The 25449-nt window shown below is 42.8% G+C and overlaps 1 protein-coding gene across 2 annotated transcripts in view; it reads left to right on the top strand.

Annotated features, from left to right (window-relative positions):
- asb3 (ankyrin repeat and SOCS box containing 3) overlaps window positions 1-10517 on the top strand; it is a 104289-nt gene extending 93772 nt beyond the window's left edge. The window contains exons 10-11 of one of the 2 annotated variants that reach the window (XM_070889539.1): window positions 6062-6315; window positions 8289-10517. In XM_070889539.1, coding sequence (XP_070745640.1) covers window positions 6062-6288 — 227 coding nt within the window. In that variant the 3' untranslated portion in view covers window positions 6289-6315; window positions 8289-10517. Of the gene's footprint in view, window positions 1-6061; window positions 6316-6441; window positions 7815-8288 lie in introns of those variants that run through there. The other variant, XM_070889540.1, reaches the window with a different exon arrangement.
- The last annotated feature ends 14932 nt before the right edge of the window (window positions 10518-25449 follow it).

The raw sequence follows: 25449 nt of genomic DNA, 5'->3' as shown, positions 1-25449 counted from the left end.
GTATCACATTTTCTGTCATCACCATAGCAACCCTGGGTGCTAGTACCGGAATTGTACTTGTGCCCATGCAAAACATTGCAACCTATGGCTCAGATCAGGCATTGAAGCTTCATACAAGCCCCAGGCCCTCGAAATTGGAGAGGCTTGTGCAGAGAAACTATTGGAAGATGAGATAGAGAAACTGTTTTTTCTTTTTCCCCCCCAGTTTTGTTGAATTTTTTAATATATTTATCGTAACCAATGTTTTTAGGGATGTATAATGGATTGAGCTAACGTGATCATTCAAAGAAGTTACTTTTTTCATGGATGTGTCCAGTTTTTATTTTGCAAATGAGAATGATTCTTTTTGAAAAATAGTGAATTTCACACTCTGCACTTTTTTTTTTGTTGATAGCTTTTTATTGACTAAAATTTAAACCAATCTGCATGCTTCGTGCCCTATGTATACATATACAAAACCTTTAATTTTATATATATTTTTTGGGGGGTCTGGGCTACTTACCTTTTTCTAGAACTACTATAATTAGGTGTAATTAAGGGTCCAATGTCAAAATTTACCTAATTAATTCACCAGTAATTGTATTTCTTCTCAGATTTCTCATTTCTCTAGTTTAAACAAAATAATTTCGCATTTAGCTGTTTCCAAAGCTTCTTGCAAAGTAGCAGCTGAGTTTTTGCTTATCACAATAAAATTATTTGTTTCATATTCTGGTTATAGTCACTTATGCCTGATAGATTTTTTGAATATGTTTCTATTTGAATTTCACCTCTGCATGGCTGGTTCCATGGCAACTATACTCTTGTGTGCTCAGTTTGATGGATTCAATAGGAACATCTAGTTTGGGGAATAATAGCTACAGATGCAACAGAATTAAATCAGTTGTGAAGTAGATTTAATGATGGAATGCACACATGGATCACTTATTCTTATTTAGGTGCTGTAGCTGCTGTTTATTGTATACTGTAAATTGTTGCAATCTCAAGTGATGAGCATGATGACTCCAGATATAAATCTCGCTTAAAGTTTCACAAAGTGACGCATAAACCAAGTGGCTATTGCCCAAATACACATAGTAATCTTGTAATTGTCCTAGTTACTAAGATTATGAATCTGCTTTGATCACCATTAAATGCACATACATCACCGTATGACTTCATTTTAGATACAAAAGCCGGAATTTTCTCGAGGGAGATGGGTTGGGGGTAGGGGCCTCCGAGGCAGGCCAGAGACTGGGTTTCCTGCAGACCATGCCGACTTTAAAGGCAGGGCCTGATTCCCACCCACAGCCAGCCAGTTTTGAGAGGCTGGAAGGATGGCTGTGGGCGGGTAGGCCTCAGAAGGGAGGGGCTGGCCGAGGAAGGGATAATTGGGGTGGGGGACGGGGGGGAGAAGAGGATCAGTCGTGGGCCGGGGGGGGGGAGGGGGAGGGGGAGAGAGAGGATCAGGGGGTGGGGGGGGGCGGAAAGAGAGGATCAGGGGGTGTGGGGTGGGGGGGGGAAGAGAGGATCAGGGGGTGGGAAGAGAGGATCAGTTGGGGGGGAGGGGAAGAGAGGATCAGTTGAGGGGGAGGGGGAGGGAAGAAGAGAGAATCAGTGAGGGGGGGCGGGGCCTGGGAACGCGATCGAAGGCCTTGTGGTGGGGTCTCCATTCATGGGGTTGAGTATGGTTGGGACCCTGGATCCAGGTGGTAGGTATAAAGTCACTTGCCTCCTGGATGCAGCAGTCCCTGCCTCTGTTTAACTGCCGGGTTTCACAAATTGTGTGAAACCCGTCCACTGGCAGTTAAACACAAAAAGGAAGGGTAAAAGAGGCTTCCAACATCATTACAATATTTAAATTGAGGTAACGCCTTGGGAGCCAGTTGGTCACCCGCCTCCGGCAAAACCGGAAGTGGGCAGGATCAGGTCGGGAATCCCATTTATAACACTACATGCCCCTAAGCTCCAATCCCACCCATTTTTTCAAGGGAAAATTCCGGGCAAAGTATTTAAAGCACAGAAACGGGCCATTCAACCCAAGTTTATGTCGGTGTTTAAGCTCCACACAAGCCTCCTCCCAACCCTCTTTTTCTAACCCCATCAATATATCCTTCTATTCCTTTCTCTCTCTCATACTTATCTAGGTTCACCTTGAATACATCTATGCTATTTACCTCAACTATTCCCAGTGGTAACGATTTGTACATTCTAACCACTGACTGGGTAATGAAGTTTCTCCTAAATTCCCTATTGTATTTATTAGTGACTATCTTATATTTATGGCCCTTAGTTCTGGTATCGCCCACAAATGGAAACTTCTTCTCTACGTCTACCCTATCAAATCGTTTCATAATCTTGAAGGCCTCCATCAGAACTCCTCGTTTGAAATTTGCATGATGGTCTGGTGTTAAAAATTTATTTAAAAAGATTGTCTGAAGCAGTGTCAATGCAAGCACAATTTAATTAAACACTGAAAAGAACATTATGCATGGAATAATGCTAATTGTGAAATAGATCAATCTATAAAATAGATAATGCCAGTCAAATGATCACCTGACTTTGTAGGTTTAGTGGATGTTCAAATTCAGAAGCAATGGCATTTACTTTCGGCTGCTTTCAGTTGATAGTTTTTGACAATCAGTTTAGGATTTGTATAGAATTGTGGCTTTTATGATTCCTATTTTAAGACTGTACTAGACGGGGATTTTTTTTGTTGCTGCTGATTTCCTCCCCTTCTGTTCTGAAGGCATTGACTCCTCCTTGAAGTGACGTTCCATTTATCTAGGGCAGCCTCTTGTAACTTGTCTAAGTGTCTGTACTTCATTCTACACCTTCGTTCAGTCCGTAAGCGTGACCCTGAGCTTCCGGTCGTCTGTCACTTTAATTCTCCGTTCCACTCCCACTCTGACCTCTCTGTCCTCGGCCTCTTATACTGTTCCATTGAAATTCATCGCAAGTTCAAGGAACAGCATCTCGTCTTTAGTTTAGGCACGTTACAGCCATCTGGACTCAACATAGAGTTCAACAATTTCAGACCATAACTTCTGCCCATATTTTTTCCTTTTCCACCCTTTTTTTTATACCCCCCCCCCCCCCATTTTTTTCTCTTTCCCATGGCAGCTGGTGATGATTCCGCCATTCACACCCCATCTAGACTCATCTTTTGTTTCCTAACTTATGCCATTACCATCTCATTTTTGCCCATCATCCCTTTTGTCTCTTAAATCACTCTTGCCTTCCACCTTCTCACAGACCTTCCTTTTTGTTCTTTCCTCCCTTTCCCCTTTCACTGCCCCCTGCACTTCCTTAAGAATCTGTTACATCACAAACATTTTTAGTTCTGACGAAGGGTCACAGACCCGACATGTTAACTCTGTTTCTCTCCACTGATGCTGCCTGACCTGCTGAAATTCCAGCTTTTTCTGTTTTTATGTCTATTAGTATTAGGCAGTCCCTTGTGTTGAGGCTGACCCGCTTCCACACCAAAAAGAGATGAGTTCACAGGTGTTTCAATCAGGGACCTGACATTCCAAGTTGCGAACTACATATTGAAGGGTGGAAGATGCCTGTGCGTGGATTCTTTTAACGTGGGGTGGCTGTTGCACACCAGCCACCACATGGGCTTGACAGAGCAAGGTCTTGGTCCAGTGGCAAGGGTTAACCAAGACGACTGGAGATCAAGCTCTGATGCATGGGCCTAGTGCACGCACACACTCCTACTGTACATAGATCGCAGTATAGAAACATAGAAAATAGGTGCAGGAGCAAGCCATTCGGCCCTTCAAGCATGCACCACCATTCAATAAGATCATGGCTGATCATTCACCTCAGTACCCCTTTCCTGCTTTCTCTCCTTGATCCCTTTAGCCGTAAGGGCCATATCTAACTCCCTCTTGAATATATCCAATGAATTGGCATCAACAACTCTCTGCGGCTGGGAATTCCACAGGTTAACACCTCTCTGAGTGAAGAAGTTTCTCCTCATCTCAGTCCTAAATGGCCTACTCCTTATCCTAAGACTGTGTCCTCTGGTTCTGGACTTCCCCAACATCGGGAACATTCTTCCTGCATCTAACCTGTCCCGTCCCATCAGAATCTTATACATTTCTATGAGATCCCCTCTCATCCTTCTAAACTCCAGTGTATAAAGTCCCAGTTGATCCAGTCTCTCCTCATATGTCAGTCCAGCCATCCCTGGAATCAGTCTGGTGAACCTTCGCTGCATTCCCTCAATAGCAAGAACGTCCTTCCTCAGATTAGGAGACCAAAACTGAACACAATATTCCAGGTGAGGCCTCACCAAGGCCCTGTACAATTGCAGTAAGACCTCCCTGCACCTATACTCAGATCCCCTAGCTATGAAGGCCAACATGCCATTTGCCGCCTTCACCGACTGCTGTACCTGCATGCCTGATGAACCATGACAACCAGGTCTCCTTGCACCTCCCCTTTTCCTAATCTGCCGCCATTCAGATAATATTCTGCCTTTGTGTTTTTGCCACCAAAGTGGATAACCTCACATTTATCCACATTATACTGCATCTGCCATGCATTTGCCCACTCACCTAACCTGTCCAAATCACCCTGCAGCCTCTTAGCATCCTCCTCACAGCTCACACCGTTACCCAGTTTAGTGTCATCTGCACACTTGGAGGTATTACACTCAATTCCTTCATCCAAATCATTAATGTATATTGTAAAGGGCTGGGGTCCAAGCACTGAGCCCTGCGGCACTCCAGTATTCACTGGCTTCCATTCCGAAAAGGACCCGTTTATCCCGACTCTCTGCTTCCTGTCTGCCAACCAATTCTCTATCCATGCCAGTACATTACCCCCAATACCATGTGCTTTGATTTTGCACACCAATCTCTTATGTGGGACCTTGTCAAAGGCCTTTTGAAAGTCCAAATACACCACATCTATTGGTTCTCCCTTGTCCACTCTACTAGTTACATCCTCAAAAAAATTCCAGAAGATTTGTCAAGCATGATTTCCCCTTCATAAATCCATGCTGACTTGGACTGATCCTGTCACTGCTTTCCAAATGTGCTGCTATTTCATCCTTAATAATTGCTACCCCTGGGCCCTCGCCTCTCCTGGGCCTCCGGGCCCTAGCCTATCCTAGGTCCTGATCTCTCCCTGCTCCTCCACCACCAGCATTCGCCGCATCTCTGCCACAATCTCTCACTGCTCCTCTGCTGTACCTGGGACCGTCCGTGGTCCTGCCCACGCTCCAATTGCCGACCTGGATTTTGATGATGTCAATACTTCATTTGTGTGCCCAGATGATGAATGTTGATAGCGCTGGGCATCACAAAGTTAATCTTTTTCTTGGATATTATTCACACAAAAGCACCTTCCAGCAGGGCATCACTGAAGAGTAATCAGGAGCAGGAACTCGTTGACTTTTTTTTCTTTCCACTCCCACTGCCCAGAGATACTGAGGCCTAGGGTAGCATTCCATTTTTTTTCCTTTAAGCTGAGATTAACATGGGATCTTCTGGTCTGTACGGCCCTGTTACCCAACTGAAGCAATGAATGTGCGGGACTCTAAATGTGCAATCCAGGAAGGTGGTGGACAAAAGCATAGGGGCAATATGAACTTATTTTTTGTTGGAAGACTTCTATCATTGGTAGCCAGGATCGAGGGATGACCACTAATTTGAAGCTTACTTGTTAAGAGTGACTAACATTTATTGTTGACGCTGACTTCAAATAACCACTTCTTGAGGATTTTAATTTTGAGCATCGATTGTGTATTAAAAATAGAACCTTGATAATAACCATCACCCTTGCAGAGCCTAGTATATCAGGAAGAGGGGTTAGGAGAAGAAGCGGAATTACATGAAATAGTCCAGCTTCAAATGGCAACAATGTATTAATGTGTGTGATAACTGCTATATTGATGCATACTTGCAGAAAAGAAAAGCAAGTACTGTAGGTTTTCAGGTACAATCCCTCCGAGTCAGAGCACAGAGCTGTACCAAATGTGCATAATATTCTTGAGATGTTTTTGATCTATTTTTCTTGGTTAAGTTTTGATTTTATGCTCAGTGCTACTTGTTTTTCTGTTCCAATTTAGATGACATTCCTTCGTTGACGCATCTCAGTCGTTTAAAAATCCGATCAACACTAAAAAGTGAATACCTTCGTTCTGATAAATTTATTCGTCAGTTACCACTCCCCGCCTGTCTGCATGATTTTCTTCTTTATAAAGAAGTATTGAAATTGCATGGCGTTCCAGAAATTTCAGAGAACCGAGAAGAAATGGAAACAGAAAATAATTACATTGAATATTCAGAAGACTGATCAAAGAAAACATCAGATATGTGGAAGGTAAACAGAAAATATGGATGGTTTGGCTGTTGTGTCTTAACGCTTAAGCTGTCAATCATTAAATCTACACGTGTTGCAGGTCTTTTTTTTTCTAATTAAACTTTTTGTTCTTCTATTTGGATTTAGGATCTGCCATCATAGGTTGTGAAAGGTGGACTTTGGACAATGTTTCTCATTTATGGTGTCACTGGAGTTTTTCTTCAAATGTTATATTAGAGTTTCTCATAAAATCTCTGTCCCATGGCTGTGTCTCTTTTTTTTTTTCTCTCCACCATGATTTTTTTTACTCCCCCTATCTTGTTTGCTCAGCATCCTTCAGTACCTCGCCCATGAGGCTGTTATTCATTTATGAGCCTTGACAGTGAATCCTGGCAGACTGTTTGACTGCCGGGATAATTGCAGTCAAGTATAATTCTGTTCTCAGCCAATGTATGTGCACTTTCAGCAGGGGTTGTTGGATACTGATAGATTGAGAACCTTAGCCAATTTTTCCCTTCTGTGCAGCATCCAGCACTCCCAGATCAGGTATGGCACAACTAAATGCAGAGTAAAGCTCCCTCTACCCTACCTTAACACCATGCATCAACACAAACCACAAACCTACTACTGTACTCCATTTCCCACACCTGTGCTTGCTCTTAATACTATTACAAATTAGTGCCAATGTAAAGACAGTTTTTGTGCTATGGGCACATACCAACTGGGAATTGGATTAAAATAACTCAAACTCATTGCACATAGGGCCCTTAAAGCCAGAAGACAGAGGAGAATTCCGTCCCATCAGTCTAAAAACAGACACGGCTAGATTTGAACCCCAGAGGTCAAAGGCCAGTATCCATTCCAGTTCCTCTCTTCTGAATTTGTGACATTTTGTTTCATAAGATCATTTTATGCATGGTAGCCAAGCAAATATTTTAAGAAGAAAATCGAAGTACACTAGCTATTTATATTACTGCTTAAAAAGACAATGATATTGGAGTCTTTTGCTTGTCAGAAAATTAAATAGACTTGTGAAACAAATAAATTATGAGACATCATTAGATAACTTATCTCCAGATTTGATATTTTATATTTGATTGACTGATGGAAATTGATCAAGGCTGGTGAAGGGACATTGTTCAATGTTTTTTTAATACAATGGAACTGAAGCTGCTAAATCCTAAAGAAAACCTCTTGGAACAGCTGCCAGTAGCTCATAATATAAGTAGTAAATTAATTACTTAATGAATAAAATGGACTGAACCTACAACCTGCCGACTGAAATTATTTCTTGTAAATGGGTGGTCTGGTTTTTATACAAAATGTAGAGAAATTTTCCAGTTGTGTAACTGCTGGAACCTTTACTGCAATGCTTAAGAAACTGGGAACAAGATTCTTGGGAAAAGTGTATCACCAATCATTGCCTGGAACACTACGGCTATTGTGCTTTTTAGATATGGTGAAAATTTGAAGCAAATGGGTACTGGTCTAAGGAGGGCAGCAAAGACTCACCAAACCAATATGAGGATGATAATGGCTTTGTACTCAAAGGCCACACGCCAGAGTATAGAATATGGGGGTAGGAGGAGGGGAGGGGGATGAGTGGGAAGGGACAGCCTATTGCCTGCTGAGCTGTCAAAATAAATGTTTATTTTGCAGCTTTTATGATGCATACTGTCAAATACTCACTTCTAATGTAATTGAGTGTAGTCTAGCTTTATACTTTGAAGACTTGTGTGATTTTCTGTATATGAACCTTCTGGTTTCTTTTATGGGTTATTGACATTCTTGCCATCAGTCACTACATTTGAATTAACGTACTGTGCTTGTTACAGCTTATTTTCTTTATCTTCACTTAAAATGGTTAAAAAAATTAACATCTGAAACAAGAGTTTTTGAACTCTTTTATGCAAGATGGAACCATTCTCTTTTTGTGTGGGTATTTCTGCTTAGTGTTGCTTTGATATGTTTTCTTTCAACAACTTCTGATGTAGAAAGAAGCAAGCTGATTAGTCAGCAGAGAGACTAATTTGGCCATTGCCATGTGACGAACAGGACTCGTTGGATGACCAGCACTGAACGATTAGAGAGAGAGAGATTATGTGCAAGTGAACAAAGGAAACAAAAAGTTGGATGACCAACCTTCTAAGCAGAAAGATTACAAGTGAGGACTGTGATGACACACAGAAATAAAACCAGTTATATTTTGAAGATACCTTTGTCTCTTCCTCCCCCTCATTTATAAAGTACATTTGGAAGCATTGAATGTTATATTTTGCATTGCTGTTTATCATAACCGTAAGGGGCCATATTTTATTCTTAAATGGATAGCCAATTTGTTTTATAGGCCCTGAATTTGAGGTCAGTATGACGGCGTGCTCTCAGATTATGCCGTCGTACCGCTTTTGAAATTGACCACAAGTTCGGGATTTCCGCATGCACTAAATCCAGAACTTGCGATCTGCCAAATTCCAAATAGAAAGATGATCCACTGCAATTGTCAAATTCTCATTGCTGGCGAAATTTTGGGCCAGTTACTCACCAACTTCCCATCAATTATGCTGGAAAATTTTATGGCTGATGCAAACAGGCACAGGAGCCTGTTTGCACAGAGTAAGAGGAGGGGTGAGAAAATTGCAATTTCAGGACCATAATATAATTTGTGTTATATATTTAAAAATATTAAGTTTATGGCGTCAAAGTAGATTTCAACTTTTTGTCAGGTCATTTACAGATATATGGAAATGTATTGCTGTAATCTTGCAAGGAAATGTGTTTTTTAAATGTGAAGGCCAGACAGTATTTATAATGAGTCTGTCAAGTTGCTATGCTTAACTCAAAAGGGCCTTTCTATGTTTCCTGACTGGCTAGTGAAAGGAGCACTGCCCCACATGAACCCAGGTATGCTCACATACAATGGTGTGACCCCCTGGGATCCACTGGCCACGATGCTGCGCACAACTTTGCAGCATTGTTGGGAGGTCAGCGGCATACGCCTTAGAAATTTCAGGGGCATTATTTTCATTCTTCTAGCAAAATTATGGGATTGGACAGTTTTGAAATGTACACTTCCTGATGCACTGTAATACGATTTCATTACTGGGAGTGGGGATAACGTAGCCAATCATGAAATTGCCATAATAATGTTTTGTTTTTCTCTTAACAGCTAATGAGGCAGTTAACCAGTATGAATGACAAGAGTTTGTTGATATATATGTGGCGTGTACAATATATTTCTGTGTAAAAAGTTTGCAAATTGCAAAATTCATGATTTACCCATGAGGCGCTATGCATTTACACACTCTCTCTGTTCTGTCTTTACTCAGTGTAAACTTGCTGTGTACACAAGTCCTTTTTTAATTTTAGAACGAAGTGCACATAGGCCTCCAGCTCTGTGATAACTAACAATTTATGGTAGCTTATAACCAAATCAATAATATATTAGCAGTTTATTCACATTATCATAGTAATATATTTGCCATATAAAACATTGTTTCTATAAAATACACTGGGTATTCTGGACCTGGCTTGCCATGCCCCTCCTCTGGTTTGGGAAGTATTTGTAGTCAGGTGGAATGTTTTGCCTCTGAGATGCCCCTGTGACCCCAGCCTATTCCAAGTCCAGTGTTGTTTTTAACGTACCTGTGGGCTTCCCAGCCTCCACTGAGGAGTTGCACGAGATTAGAGAAGGAGACTTGCTACAACAGTTCTTGGTAGCTTGTCTCATTGGGTGAAAAGAGTGGCCAGCAAGTTGCCCGTTCAAGAAAAACTGTCTTCAAAAATTTCTAATTTATTGACTGGGCTTGTGCATGGCAGTGTTCTAAGTATTTGCATGGACCGCTCTTCAATTTTTATCCTGAGGCCCCCTCCATTGACCTCTGAATGCCAGATACCAGGATCTAGTAGGTGGTCCCTACATCCAGCTTTCCAACAGCATAAATAGCAGGAACTACAGCAGATGCAGTGTTGCCCTCATTTACATATCATTACGATGTGCCAACCTATTGGCTCTGATGGAACCAGCTCCTGTAAAAAGGTGGGCATGCAGTGAAGCAGATCCCTGAGTTGCTTTCTGCCTCTGCCCACCTCAGACTGCCTCATGATTGGTGGGAGAGCAGGTAGAAAGCCTAAGCCTATATGTGCTACTACTGATGCAAAAGCCTTTGCCATTATTTGCTAGCTGGTTCATTAAGATTAAGTTAATAAAACAAACAGTGTTTTACTTCACAAAAAAGTGTTGTGTCTTAATGCATTTGTTATATCAACAAGGTCAGTCACTGATCTAAGAATCTCTTTACATGTACATAGGAACAGGAGTAGGCCATTTAGCCCCTCAAGCATGTTCCGCTATTCAATAAGATCCTGGCTGATCTGCGACTTAACTCCATATACCTGCCTTTGCCACATATCCCATAATACCTTTGGTTAACAAAAATCTATTTCAGATTCAAAATTAACAATTGACCTAGCATCAGCTGCTGTTTGTGGAAGAGAGTTACAAACTTCTACCACCCTTTGTGTGTAGAAGCGTTTCCAAGCTTCACTCCTGAAAGGCCTGGCTCTAACATTTAGGCTCTGTCCCCTATTCTAGACTCCCCAACCAGTGAAAATAGTTTCTCTATTAGTTCCCATTAATATCTTGAAAACTTGGACCTTCTAAATTCTAGGAAATACAACCCTAGTTTGTGTAATCTCATAATTTAACCCTTGGAGTCCATGTATCATTCTGGTAAATCTACGCTGCACTCTCACCAAGGCTAATATATCCTTCCTAAGTTGTGGTGCCCAGAACGGTACTCCAGCTTGTGGTCTAACCAGGGCTTTGTATAGCTGTAATTAAATTTCTATCCCCTTGTATTCTAGTCCTCTAGATATAAAGGCCAGCATTCCAATAGCCTTTTTGGTTATTTTCTGCACCTATCCATGACATTTTAACAATCCTATGTACATGGACTCCTAGGTCTCTTTGGACCTCATTGTTTCTAGCTTTTCACCATTTAGAAAGTACTCTGATCTAACCTTTTTAGGTCCATTTTGCCACAGTTTTTCCCATTCGCTTAATCTATTTGTATTTCTGCAATTTTATGTTTCCATCTACCCTGCTTACAATGCCGCCTATCTTTGTGTCATCAACAAACTTAGATATGTGCCTCTCTATCCCATCATCAAGTTTGTTAATAATAGTGAATAATTGTGGCCCCAACACAGATCCCTGTAGGACACCACTCGTCACATCCTCCCAATTAGAGTATCTGCCCATTATGCCTACTCTCTCCTGCCGCTCAGCCAATTTCCTAACTAGGTCAATAATTTGCCTTCAATTCCATGAGCTTCAACTGTAGCTAACAGTCTTTTATGACAGACTTTATTGAATGCCTTCTGGAACCCCATATGATTAACATCAATAGACTTTTCCATGTTCACTACTTTAGTCACGTCTTCAAAAAAATTCAATCAGGTTTGTGAGGCATGACCTACCCTTTACAATTCCATGCTATCTCTCTGATGAGCTGAACATTTTCAAGTCGCTCTATCCTTGGGCCCAATTTTGGTCATGATTTGCTCCAATTTTTTTTGCAGTAAGTTGGTTTTTCTGGCGTAAGTTTAAAAAAAAATGCCATTTTCCCCAATAAACTTGCTCCAGAGTAACTCAGTTAGGTACGATTTTTTTTCAAAGTTGAGTTTTTCTTTCAAAAGGGGGCATTCCCAGACACTTATGCTAGTTTTGGCCATTTATGCCACTTTGACCAGCTAAAACTTACTCCAAATCGACTTAGGTCAGCGAATGTGGCCAGCTCTGAAAAACATTGCGGGCAGTTAAGAATTCGGCGCAGGTTAGTACATTTAAAGCACCACAGTTAACATAAGAACATAAGAATTAGGAACAGGAGTAGGCCATCTAGCCCCTCGAGCCTGCTCCGCCATTTAATAAGATCATGGCTGATCTGGTCGTGGACTCAGCTCCACTTACCCGCCCTCTCCCCGTAACCCTTTAATTCCCTTATTGCTTAAAAATCTATCTATCTTTGATTTGAAAACATTCAATGAGCCAGCCTCAACTGCTTCCTTGGGCAGAGAATTCCACAGATTCACAACCCTCTGGGAGAAGAAATTCTTTCTCAACTCTCTTTTAAATTGGCTCCTCCGTATTTTGAGGCTGTGCCCCCTAGTTCTAGTCTTCCCCCACCCATGGAAACAACCTCTCTGCCTCTATCTTGTCTATCCCTTTCATGATTTTAAATGTTTCTATAAGATCACCCCTCATCCTTCTGAACTCCAAGGAGTAAAGACCCAGTCTACTCAATCTATCATCATAAGGTAACCTCCTTATTTCTCGAATCAGCCTAGTGAATCGTCTCTGTACCCCTTCCAAAGCTAGTATATCCTTCCTTAAGTAAGGTGACCAAAACTGCAATAGCAGTACTCCAGGTGCGGCCTTACCAATACCTTATACAGTTGCAGCAACACCTCCCTGCTTTTGTACTCCATCCCTTTCGCAATGAAGGCCAACATTCCATTTGCCTTCCTGATTACCTGCTGCACCTGCAAACTAACCTTTTGGGATTCATGCACAAGGACCCCCAGGTCCCTCTGGACCACAGCATGTTGTAATTTCTTCCCATTCAAATAATATTCCCTTTTACTGTTTTTTTTTTCCCCAAGGTGGATGACCTCACACTTTCCGACATTGTATTCCATCTGCCAAACCTTAGCCCATTCGCTTAACCTATCCAAATCTCCTTGCAGCCTCTCTCAGTCCTCTACACAACCCGCTTTCCCACTAATCTTAGTGTCATCTGCAAATCTTGTTGCACTACACTCTGTCCCCTCCTCTAGGTCATCTATGTATATTGTAAACAGTTGTGGTCCCAGCACTGATCCCTGTAGCACACCACTAACCACTGATTTCCAACCGGAAAAGGACCCATTTATCCCGACTCTCTGCTTTCTGTTCGCCAGCCAATTCTCTATCCATGCTAATACATTTCCTCTGACTCCGCATACCTTTATCTTCTGCAGTAACCTTTTGTGTGGCACCTTATCGAATGCCTTTTGGAAATCTAAATACACCACATCCATCGGTACACCTCTATCCACCATGCTAGTTATATCCTCAAAGAATTCCAGTAAATTAGTTAAACATGATTTCCCTTTCATGAATACATGCTGCGTCTGCTTGATTGCACTATTCCTATCCAGATGTCCCGCTATTTCTTCCTTAATGATTTTCCCCACTACAGATGTTAAACTAACCGGCCTATAGTTACCTGCCTTTTGCCTGCCCCCTTTTTTTAAACAGAGGCGTTACATTAGCTGCTCTCCAATCCGTTGGTACCTCCCCAGAGTCCAGAGAATTTTGGTAGATTATAACAAATGCATCTGCTATAACTTCCGCCATCTCTTTTAATACCCTGGGATGCATTTCATCAGGACCAGGGGACTTGTCTACCTTCAGTCCCATTAGTCTGTCCAGCACTACCTCCCTAGTGATAGTGATCATCTCAAGGTCCTCCCTTCCCACATTCCTATGACCAGCAATTTTTGGCATGGTTTTTGTGTCTTCCACTGTGAAGACTGAAGCAAAATAATTGTTTTAAGGTCTCAGCCATTTCCACATTTCCCATTATTAAATCCCCCTTTTCATCTTCTAAGGGACCAACATTTACTTTAGTCACTCTTTTCCGTTTTATATATCTGTAAAAGCTTTTACTATCTGTTTTTATGTTTTGCGCAAGTTTACCTTCGTAATCTATCTTCCCTTTAGTGCTTTTTTAGTCATTCTTTGCTGTTGCTTAAAATCTTCCCAATCCTCTAGTTTCCCACTAATCTTGGCCACCTTATACGCATTGGTCTTTGATTTGATACTTTCCTTTATTTCCTTGGTTATCCACGGCTGGTTATCTCTTCTCTTGCCGCCCTTCTTTTTCACTGGAATATATTTTTGTTGCGCTTTATGAAAGAGCTCCTTAAAAGTCCTCCACTGTTCCTCAATTGTGCCACCGTTTAGTCCTTGTTTCCAGTCTACTTTAGCCAACTCTGCTCTCATCCCACTGTAGTCCCCTTTGTTTAAGCATAGTACGCTCGTTTCTGACACAACTTCCTCATCCTCAATCTGTATTACAAATTCAACCATATTGTGATCACTCATTCCGAGAGGATCTTTTACGAGGAGATCGTTTATTTTTCCTGTCTCGTTACACAGGACCAGATCCAAAATGGCTTGCTCCCTTGTAGGCTCTTTTACATACTGTTCTAAGAAACAATCCCGTATGCATTCTATGAATTCCTCTCCAGGCTACCCCCTGCGATTTGATTAGACCAATCGATATGTAGGTTAAAATCCCCCATAACTACTGCCGTTCCTTTTTCACATGCCTCCATTATTCCCTTGATTATTGCCCGCCCCACCATGAAGTTATTATTTGGGGGCCTATAAACTACGCCCACCAGTGACTTTTTCCCCTTAGTATCTCTAATCTCCACCCACAATGATTCAACATTTTGTTCATTAGAGCCAATATCATCCCTCACAACTGCCCTGATATCATTCCTTATTAACAGAGCTACCCCACCTCCCTTCCCTTCCTGCCTATCTTTCCGAATCGTCAGATACCCCTGTACGTTTAATTCCCAGTCCTGGCCACCTTGCAACCATGTCTCTGTAATGGCCACCAAATCATATCCATTTGTAATGATTTGTGCCGTCAACTCATTTACTTTATTTCTAATGCTGCGTGCATTTAGGTAGAGTGTTTTCATCCTTGTTTTTAAACCATGATTTTTAGTTTTTACCCCTCCTGCAGCCCTTTTATATTCAGTGACCCTTTTTGTTTCTTGCCTTTGGTTTCTCTGACCTCCACTTTTACTCATCTCTTTTCTGTCTTTTGTCTTTGTCTCCTTTTTGTTTCCCTGTGTCTCCCTGTATTGGTTCCCATCCCCCTGCCATATTAGTTTAACTCCTCACCAACAGCACTAGCAAACACTCCTCCTAGGACATTGGTTCCGTTCCTGCCCAAGTGCAGACCGTCCGGTTTGTACTGGTCCCACCTCCCCCAGAACCTGTTCCAATGCCCCACGAATTTGAATCCCTCCCTGCTGCACCACTGCTCAAGCCACGTATTCATCTGTGCTATCCTGCGATTCCTACTCTGACTAGCACGTGGCACTGGTAGCAATCCCGAGATTACTACTTTTGAGTTCCGAGCTTCACACCATTTATTCCGATCTATCTTTCTTGGGTCCAAAGTGGATAATCTCAGCCAGGGGAAACAACCTTTCAACATTTAATCAACTTAGCTTATAGTTTTTTAACTCATTACTTCATCTACTTTAAGTTATAGGTAGATTGTATGAAATATTTAAATATGTAACATGAACCACTACAAATATTGAAGCCAAAAAACACAACCTCCTTCCCCTCTCTGCACCAAATTCCCACTTACCAAATTCCCAACTTTTGCATTCCATTTCTGACAACTCTGAGCGACCCTAAATAAATACTGCAGGATATTCCCCACTCACCAGGCAAACATCGGGGCGTCCCTTCGGCCAGGAATAGGGTGCGGCGAACATCAGGTCCTGCTCACAGCCTGCAGGACACGCTGGGAAGGCGAGGAGCATGCGCGCAGACTCCACTGCGCATGTGGACAGCTGCCGGCAGTGTTTTCTGCGCTGGGCTGTTGCTCCCCCCACCCCCCCCACTATGTACGGCGTGCTAGGACACTAGAGACTTGGCAGAGCGGGCAGGATGGGGCCAGTTTTTTCCAGCATGCAAAGTCGCCGCATTTAGGGTAAGTGTGCCGAAAAAAGGGGTTGGGGAAAATTGGGCCCCTTAATTATAGACTCTAGTAATTTCCCGACAACAGATTTTAGGCTAACTGGTCTCTTAACTAGCAGTAATATGCACAATTTTCAAGTCGAAAGGAATAGTTCCTGAATCGAGAGAACTTTGCAAATGTCCAGACTATAATCTTCCAAAGTTCTCTCTTACTTCCTTTAAATCCCTGGGATGGAAACCATCTGGTCCTGGGGTTTTGTCACTCTTTAGTGACATTATTTTCTTCATTACTCTTTTGCTTACATTAATTTTGGTAAGTCCCTGTCCCTGATTCGATATTAATTTCCTTGGGATGTCTGGCATGCTATCCTCTCTGCTACTGTACTGGACATTTTAGTTGCCATACAGTGTAAATTTGTCAGTAATTTTACCAATCCTATCAGCTGAGGATCTCTTATATATTTATACTTTGCCATACGCTGTCGGGTCAATTTTACATTTGCGGTGTGGGGGGGGGGGGCGGGGTTGTTAATCTGTGAGCAGCACACATCTCAAATTGGAGTGCGCTGTGCACAATTTCCTGATGTGACCATTTAATGGATCGATGAATGGAAGTGAAGTGAATGAGGAGTATATGCCCAAATTTCTGATATGCACTGATAACAGACAAGGTTCCCCGCTGGGAGTATAAAGTCATATAATTACCTCCTAGTATTCAGTTGAGATCTGATCACCTATATAATTTATAGATGATCAAACCTATTTACAGTCATTGTTTCAACTAGAGTATTGCAAGAGTAATTTCTATTAAAGCAACAGTCAGTGTCAGCACTTTAAATAATTTTGCATTTTTAATTTGAAGTAATAAAATAACAGAAATTTCTTGTGTGATTATTGAATCCTGCAGAGGATTAACTGAAGTGAATCTGAAGTACTCTGGGAAATTAATCTGCTGTAAAGGTTTGCCTAGTTAATTTTTATAGCTGTCTTGAGGTTATTAAATAGTAAAATCAAGTGGAGTGTAAAATGAGCGACTGATTCAATCCCGTCTGTTTCCCACCAATCAGGCTAGATTAAAGTCTTGCTTTTTAATTTGAAGTAATAAAACAAAAAAACAAATTTATGATTATTGAATTATGAGGTGGCAGAAATAAGAACACAACATAAGAATTAGGAACAGGAGTAGGCCATTTAGCCCCTCGAGCCTGCTCCGCCATTCAATAAGATCATGGCTGATCTGGCCGTGGACTCAGCTCGACTTACCCGCCCGCTCCCCGTAACCCTTAATTCCCTTATTGGTTAAAAATCTATCTATCTGTGACTTGAATACATTCAATGAGCTAGCCTCAACTGCTTCCTTGGGCAGAGAATTCCACAGATTCACAACCCTCTGGGAGAAGAAATTCTTTCTCAACTCGGTTTTAAATTGGCTCCCCTGTATTTTGAGGCTGTGCCCCCTAGTTCTAGTCTCCCCTACCAGTGGAAACAACCTCTCTGCCTCTATCTTGTCTATCCGTTTCATGATTTTAAATGTTTCTATAAGATCACCCCTCATCCTTCTGAACTCCAAGGAGTAAAGACCCAGTCTACTCAATCTATCATCATAAGGTAACCCCCTCATCTCCGGAATCAGCCTAGTGAATCGTCTCTGTACCTCCTCCAAAGCCAGTATATCCTTCCTTAAGTAAGGTGACCAAAACTGCACGCAGTACTTCAGTTGCGGCCTTACCAATACCCTATACAGTTGCAGCAGGACCTCCCTGCTTTTGTACTCCATCCCTCTCGCAGTGAAGGCCAACATTCCATTCGCCTTCCTGATTACCTGCTGCACCTGCAAACTAACCTTTTGGGATTCATGCACAAGGATCCCCAGGTCCCTCTGCATCTCAGCATGTTGTAATTTCTCCCCATTCAAATAATATTCCCTTTTACTGTTTTTTTTTCCCAAGGTGGATGACCTCACACTTTCCGACATTGTATTCCATCTGCCAAACCTTCGCCCATTCGCTTAACCTATCCAAATCTCTTTGCAGCCTCTCTGTGTCCTCTACACAACCCACTTTCCCACTAATCTTAATGTCATCTGCAAATTTTGTTACACTACACTCTGTCCCCTCTTCCAGGTCATCTATGTATATTGTAAACAGTTGTGGTCCCAGCAATATATTAGCATGGATTGAGGATTGGTTAATGGACAGAAAACAGAGAGTAGGAACAAATGGGTCATTTTTGGGATGGCAGGCTGCACAGTGGAGTGCCTCAAGGATCAATGCTTGGGCCTCAGCTATTTGTAATCTATATTAATAACTTCGATGAGGGCGCCCATTGTAATATATCCAAGTCTGCTGATACAAATCTAGGTGGGAAAGTAAGCTTTGAGGAGGACGTAAAGAGGCTGCTAAGGGATATCGACCGGTTAAGTCAGTGGGCAAGTAGGTGGCAGACGGAGTATAATGTGGGCACTTTGGTAGGCAGAATGGAAAAGCAGAATATCTTTACTAAGGTGAGAGATGAGTAAATGTTGGGATTCAGAGGGATTTGGATCACAGAAAGTTAACATGCAGGTACAGCAATCAATTAGGAAGGCAAATGATATGTTTGCATTAATTGCAAAAATGATACTATCCAGTGTAGAGTAGGGTTCTTTGTCTTAACCCATGGGTCTTACCACCAGTAGCTAGATAAATTATAGTAAGAGGTACATTTGGGCTCTTGGGAAACTAAGGGTTCAGTGAAGCAACCTGAAAAGATTTCTAGTGTAAAAACCCAAAAACTTGACTGACAGTATAAAGGGTAAAGGGTGGGTAGAACAGAGATACCCAGCGTTTTAATACACAATTCCTTGACTGGGCTAGTGGACGTTGATAAAGCCAGTGGCAGTTTGAATTTTCTAAATAGGGGCATAGAATAAAGATAATTAGGCCACAGTTTAAAATGCAGGGCAGGAATTTCTCCTAGGTTCACCCAAAATCGATCAAATCAGTGCAAAAGATTGAGGAATTTCAAGCGCAAATTATGCCCTGCACAAATCGAGTTTCCGTGATCTTTTGTGCTAGTTTAAAAAACATTGCACAAGGAGCCGGCCTTGCCCACAAAACATGGCATGCCTCAGATCGAATTAACCACCATTGCGTGTTGCCCCTAATTGTGCCCATTCCTGGACCTTCGCGGAAGCTCTTAAAATTAAGCTGTTTTCTTTTAGGACACGACTAGACACATTTTAAAAGCACTTAAACTGTTTTTAATCCACTAAGAAACCAACTATTGCACACCAATGTAACTAGTAAGTGGCTCAGTATAGTTTTTTAAAAAGTTATTCTTAGTTATTTATAATCTGGTTACTCACAGGTAGGTTATTTTTTGTGATAAAATGCATTTTCAGCTGTAATAATAAAACTGCTCCAGGTTACCACTCTATTCTAAAACGTTACCCAATTATGCTGGTTCATGGAAGATTTTAGGACCGGCAATATGCAAAGAGGGTTGAGCAGAATCTTCAGAAAAACAACTTCTTAAAACTAGCAAAATTAACGAATATGATATAATTGGGATTACGGAGATATGGCTCCAGGGAGACCAAGGCTGGGAACTCAAAATCCAGGGGTATTCAACATTCAGGAAGGATAGACAGAAAGGAAAAGGAGGTGGGGTAGCTTTGCTCGTTAAAGAGGAAATTAACGCAATAGTAAGGAAGCACATTAGCTTGGATGATGTGGAAACTGTATGGGTGGAGCTGCGGAATACCAAAGGGCAGAAAACGCCAGTGGGAGTTGTGTACAGACCACCAAACAGTAGTAGTGAGGTTGGGGACAGCATCAAACAAGAAATTAGGGACGCGTGCAACAAAGGTACAGCAGTTAGCATGGGCGACTTTAATTTACATATAGATTGGGCTAACCAAACTGGTAGCAATATGGTGGAGGAGGATTTCCTGGAGTGTATTAGGGATGGTTTTCGAGACCAATATGTCGAGGAACCAACTCGAGGGCTGGCCATCCTAGACTGGGTGATGTGTAATGAGAAAGGACTAATTAGCAATCTTGTTGTGCGAGGCCCCTTGGGGAAGAGTGACCATAATATGGTAGAATTATTTATTAAGCTGGAGAGTGACACAGTTAATTCAGAGACTAGAGTCCTGAACTTGGGGAAAGGTAACTTCGATGGTATGAGGCGTGAATTGGCTAGAATAGATAGGCAAATGATACTTAAAGGGTTGACAGTGGATAGGCAATGGCAAACATTTAAAGATCACATGGATGAACTTCAACAATTGTACATCCCTGTCTGGAGTAAAAATAAAACGGGGAAGGTGGTTCAAACATGGCTAACAAGGGAAATTAAGGATAGTGTTAAATCCAAGGAAGAGGCATATAAATTGGCCAGAAAAAGCAGCAAACCTGAGGACTGGGAGAAATTTAGAATTCAGCAGAGGAGGACAAAGGTTTTAATTAGGAGAGTATGAGAGGAAGCTTGCCGGGAACATAAAAACTGACAGCAAAAGTTTCTATAAATATGTGAAGAGAAAAAGATTAACAAAGACAAACGTAGGTCCCTTGCAGTCAGATTCAGGTGAATTTATAATGGGGAACAAAGAAATGGCAGATCAGTTGAACAAATACTTTGGTCCTGTCTTCATGAAGGAAGACACAAATAACCTTCCGGAAGTACTAGGGGACCGAGTGTCAAGTGAGAAGGAGGAACTGAAGGATATCCTTATTAGGCGGTAAATTGTGTTGGGGAAATTGATGGGATTGAAGGTCGATAAATCCCCGGGGCCTGATAGTCTGCATCCCAGAGTACTTAAGGAAGTGGTCATAGAAATAGTGGATGCATTGGTAATCATTTTCCAACAGTCTATCAACTCTGGATCAGTCCCTATGGACTGGAGGGTAGCTAATGTAACACCACTTTTTAAAAAAGAGGGAGAGAGAAAATGGGTAATTATAGACCGGTTAGCCAGACATCAGTGGTGGGGAAATTGTTGGAATGAATTATTAAAGATGAAATAGCAGTGCATTTGGAAAGCAGTGACAGGATCGGTCCAAGTCAGCATGGATTTATGAAAGAGAAATCATGCTTGACAAATCTTCCAGAATATTTTGAGGATGTAACTAGTAGAGTGGACAAGGGAGAACCAGTGGATCTGGTGTATTGGGACTTTCCAAAGGCTTTTGACAAGGTCCCACACAAGAGATCAGTGTGCAAAATCAAAGCACATAGTATTGGGGGTAATGTACTGACGTGGATAGAGGAATGGTTAGCAGACAGGAAGCAGAGATAAACAGATCCTTTTCAGAATGGCAGGCAGTGACTAGTGGGATTCCGCAGGGCTCAGTGCTGGGACCCCAGCTCTTTATAATATACATTAATGATTTAAATAAAGGAATTGAGTGTAATATCTCCAAGTTTGCAGATGACACTAAACTGGGTGGCGGTGTGAGCTGTGAGGAGGAGGCTGCAGGGTGACTTGGACAGGTTAGGTGAGTGGGCAAATACATGGCAGATGCAGTATAATGTGGATAAATGTGAGGTTATCCACTTTGATGGCAAAAACACGAAGGCAGAATATTATCTGAATGGCAGCAGATCAGAAAAAGGGGAGGTGCAATGAGACCTGGGAGTCATGGTTCATCAGTATTTGAAAGTTGACATGCAGGTACAGCAGGCGGTGAAGAAGGCAAATGGTATGTTGGCCTTCATAGCTAGAGGATTTGAGTATAGGAGCAGGGAGGTCTTACTGCAGTTGTACAGGGCCTTGGTGAAGCCTCATCTGGAATATTGTGTTCAGTTTTGGTCTCCTAATCTGAGGAAGGACATTCTTGCTATTGAGGGAGTGCAGCGAAGATTCACCAGACTGATTCCCGGATGGCTGGACTGACATATGAGGAGAGACTGGATCAACTGGGCCTTTATACATTGGAATTTGAAAGGATGAGAGGGGATCTCATAGAAACATATAAGATTCTGACGGGACTGGACAGGTTAGATGCGGGAATAATGTTCCTGATGTTGGGGAAGTCCAGAACCAGGGGACACAGTCTAAGGATAAGGGGTAGGCCATTTAGGACTGAGATGAGGAGAAACTTCTTCACTCAGAGAGTTGTTAACCTGTGAAATTCCCTACCGCAGAGAGTTGTTGATGCCAGTTCATTGGATATATTCAAGAGAGAGTTAGATATGGCCCCTACGGCTAAAGAGATCAAGGGGTATGGAGAGAAAGCAGGAAAGGGGTACTGAGGGAATGATCAGCCATGATCTTATTGAATGGTGGTGCGGGCTCGAAGGGCCGAATGGCCTACTCCTGCACCTATTTTCTATGTTTCTTTTCTTCATGCTGCCTAGTAATTTATGTAAATGCAGCCCAGTGCTGAATGCACTGCTGAGTGGCTGCACGCTAAGCAGGGGGCCAAAGTTTGTGAGGCTAGCACTAATTAAAGCTAGCCTGCACTTCGTAAAGCCAGTTCGCACCTCTTAAAGGGGAGGTGCAGTTTGACAAGAGCAAGTGCTGGAAGTCATTTCAGAAGTGAGTTTGACCTGGCAAAGAAACGGTAATAGCACAACATGCTAGTGAGAGGCCTCCAAGGTTCTCTGATGCAGCACTGGACGTCTTAGTGCAGGAGGTGGACAGGCGGAGAGAGGTCCTGTATCCACAGGAGGCCCTTCAGACCGACACTGGAAAGGCAGTCGGAGCAGATAGCCATGGAGGTAAATGCCAGAAATGTTGTCCCGAGGACCTGAATGCAGTGCCAAAGGAAGTTCAATAACCTCACACAAGTGTACAAGGTCAGTGAATGCATTTTCAAATGCCATATCACACCAACTGCGCCACCATCACTCACCTACCTCATCATCATAGGCAGTCCCTCGCAATCGAGATAGACTTGCTTCCACTCCTGAAGTGAGTTCTTTGGTGGCTGAACAGTCCAATACGAGAGTCACAGACTCTGTCACAGGTGGGATAGATAGTCGTTGAGGGAAGGAGTGGGTGGGACTGGTTCGCCGCACACTCCGCTGTCTGCGCTTGATTTCTGCATGCTCTCGGCGTTGAAACTCGAGGTGCTCAGTGCCCTCTCGGATGCACTTCCTCCACTTAGGGCGGTCTTGGGCCAGGGACTCCCAAGTGTCAGTGGGGATGTTGCACTTTATCAGGGGGGCTTTGAGGGTGTCCTTGTAGCGTTTCCACTGCCCACCTTTGGCTCGTTTGCCATGAAGGAGCTCCGAGTAGAGCACTTGCTTTGGAAGTCTCATGTCTGGCATGCGAACTATGTAGCCTGCCCAGCGGAGCTTCAATTCTGGGGATGTCAGCCTGAATGAGGACGCTGATGTTGGTGCGCCTGTCCTCCCAGGGGATTTGTAGGATCTTGCGGAGATATCGTTAGTGATATTTCTCCAGCAACTTGAAATGTCTACTCTACATGGTCCATGTCTCTGAGCCATACAGGAGGGTAGGTATTACTGCAGCCCTGTAGACCATGAGCTTGGTGGCAGTTTTGAGGGCCTAGTCTTCAAACACTCTTTTCCTCAGGCGACTGAAGACGACACTGGTGCACCTACCCCAATCTCTATCAATCACAACTCATACCTCACATTCATGTAGATCAACCTTACCCTCACACTTAGCACTGTTTCAAGCCTCACACCCACATCTCACAGCTTGCACACACTGCCAGCGATTCAACCAGGACAGCCACATCCACCAAACAAGATTGCATGACACTCACTGACACTCTTCCCTCCCTCTTGCAGGAGAGGATGGTGCACAACTACAAGCAACAGGAGCAAACAGGTGGGGGAAAAACACGCCTACATATCCTAATCCCGATGGTCTATTCGATCACATTCCATGCGGCAGCATAGCTTTCATTATATGCATGCTGCCCACGCCTGGTTGGATTGCACAGTTGTCGCCCAGTAGCCACCCTCTGGTTTGTCGAAGTGGATCAAATGCAGATGGTACAGCGGACTGCCGCAGATTGAAGGCTTCATGACTGCTGCCAGGATACTGAGCATTGATTTGCTTGATGCGCTGAGTATGTTCGCATACAGGCTGGACATTGAGGGAGTACATCTCCGAATTCACAAGCGATGCCTGCAAAGTAACATGTGTGCAGTCAATGGCTCCCTGCATCATGGTAGCCCTAACTCTTTGAGCATTTCCTAATGCATGGTGAGGCCTCACCTGGAATATTGTGTTCAATTTTCGTCTCCTAATCTGAGGAAGGACGTTCTTGCTATTGAGGGAGTGCAGCGAAGGTTCACCAGACTGATTCCCGGGATGGTCGGACTGACATATTAGGAGAGACTGGATCAACTGGGCCTTTATACATTGGAGTTTAGAAGGATGAGAGGGGATCTCATAGAAACATATAAGATTCTGACAGGATGTTCCCGATGTTGGGGAAGTCCAGAACCAGGGGACACAGTCTTAGGATAAGGGGTAGGCCATTTAGGACTGAGATGAGGAGAAACTTCTTCACTCGGAGAGTTGTTAACCTGTGGAATTCCCTGCCGCAGAGAGTTACAGAAAGGTCAAATGGCTTACTCCTACACCTATTTTCTATGTTTCTACGAAGCGCCATAAGACTGGGTATCTTTCTGGTCATCTTCAGTAACCTCATTTACCCACCGCCCCCCCCCCCCCTCAAATGTGTGGGGTCCAACACTGGATACATTACTTCAAGTGTGGCTGTACCAAGGCCTTGTATAGCCTAACTACAGTACTCATTGTTATACATTGCTTTCTCCTAGCAATACATCATCAAGCCCTATTTGCCTTCCCAACAGCCTCATCACATTGCTTTTGGACCTTCAATGATTTATCAGCTATTTTCAGTCACCATTTCTAATGATTCCCTAAAGGTAATGGCAAGGACGTGGCATTTTCACTGGCAACTTCTGTAAGTACCTTGGTAGGAATTCCATCCAGGCTTGATATTTTGTTTCTCTTCAACATCCTTAGCATATCAGTGACTGCTTAACTGAAATGTCCTTTTCCTTTTATTCCTGCATGTTTTTTCCGCCTCCCCTCCCCTCCCCCACTGCCCACCCAATTCAACTTAGTGTTGGGGAGACTGCTCATGGTCTCCATGAACACAGAAAAGTAGAATTCATTCAGTATACTTGCTATTCCTTGGTTTGTGCATATCGCGTTACTCTTGAGATTTTCAAGTATCACTTTTTCTTTTCACTTGCTTGCTATGAGTACATTGATAGAAGTGATTGACATTTAATACGAACATAAGAAATAGGAACAGGAGTAGGCCATATGGCCCCTCGAGTCTGCTCCGCCATTCAATAAGATCATGGTTGATCTGATCTGATCATGGACTCAGCTCCGCTTTCCCACCTGCTCCCCATAACCCCTTATATCCTTATCG

The sequence above is a fragment of the Pristiophorus japonicus genome, chromosome 9 (assembly GCF_044704955.1).
Source record: "Pristiophorus japonicus isolate sPriJap1 chromosome 9, sPriJap1.hap1, whole genome shotgun sequence".
Taxonomy (NCBI): Eukaryota; Metazoa; Chordata; class Chondrichthyes; family Pristiophoridae; genus Pristiophorus; species Pristiophorus japonicus.
The sequence above is the reverse complement of the archived record's forward strand: the minus strand, read 5'-3'. Positions and strand labels throughout refer to the sequence as shown.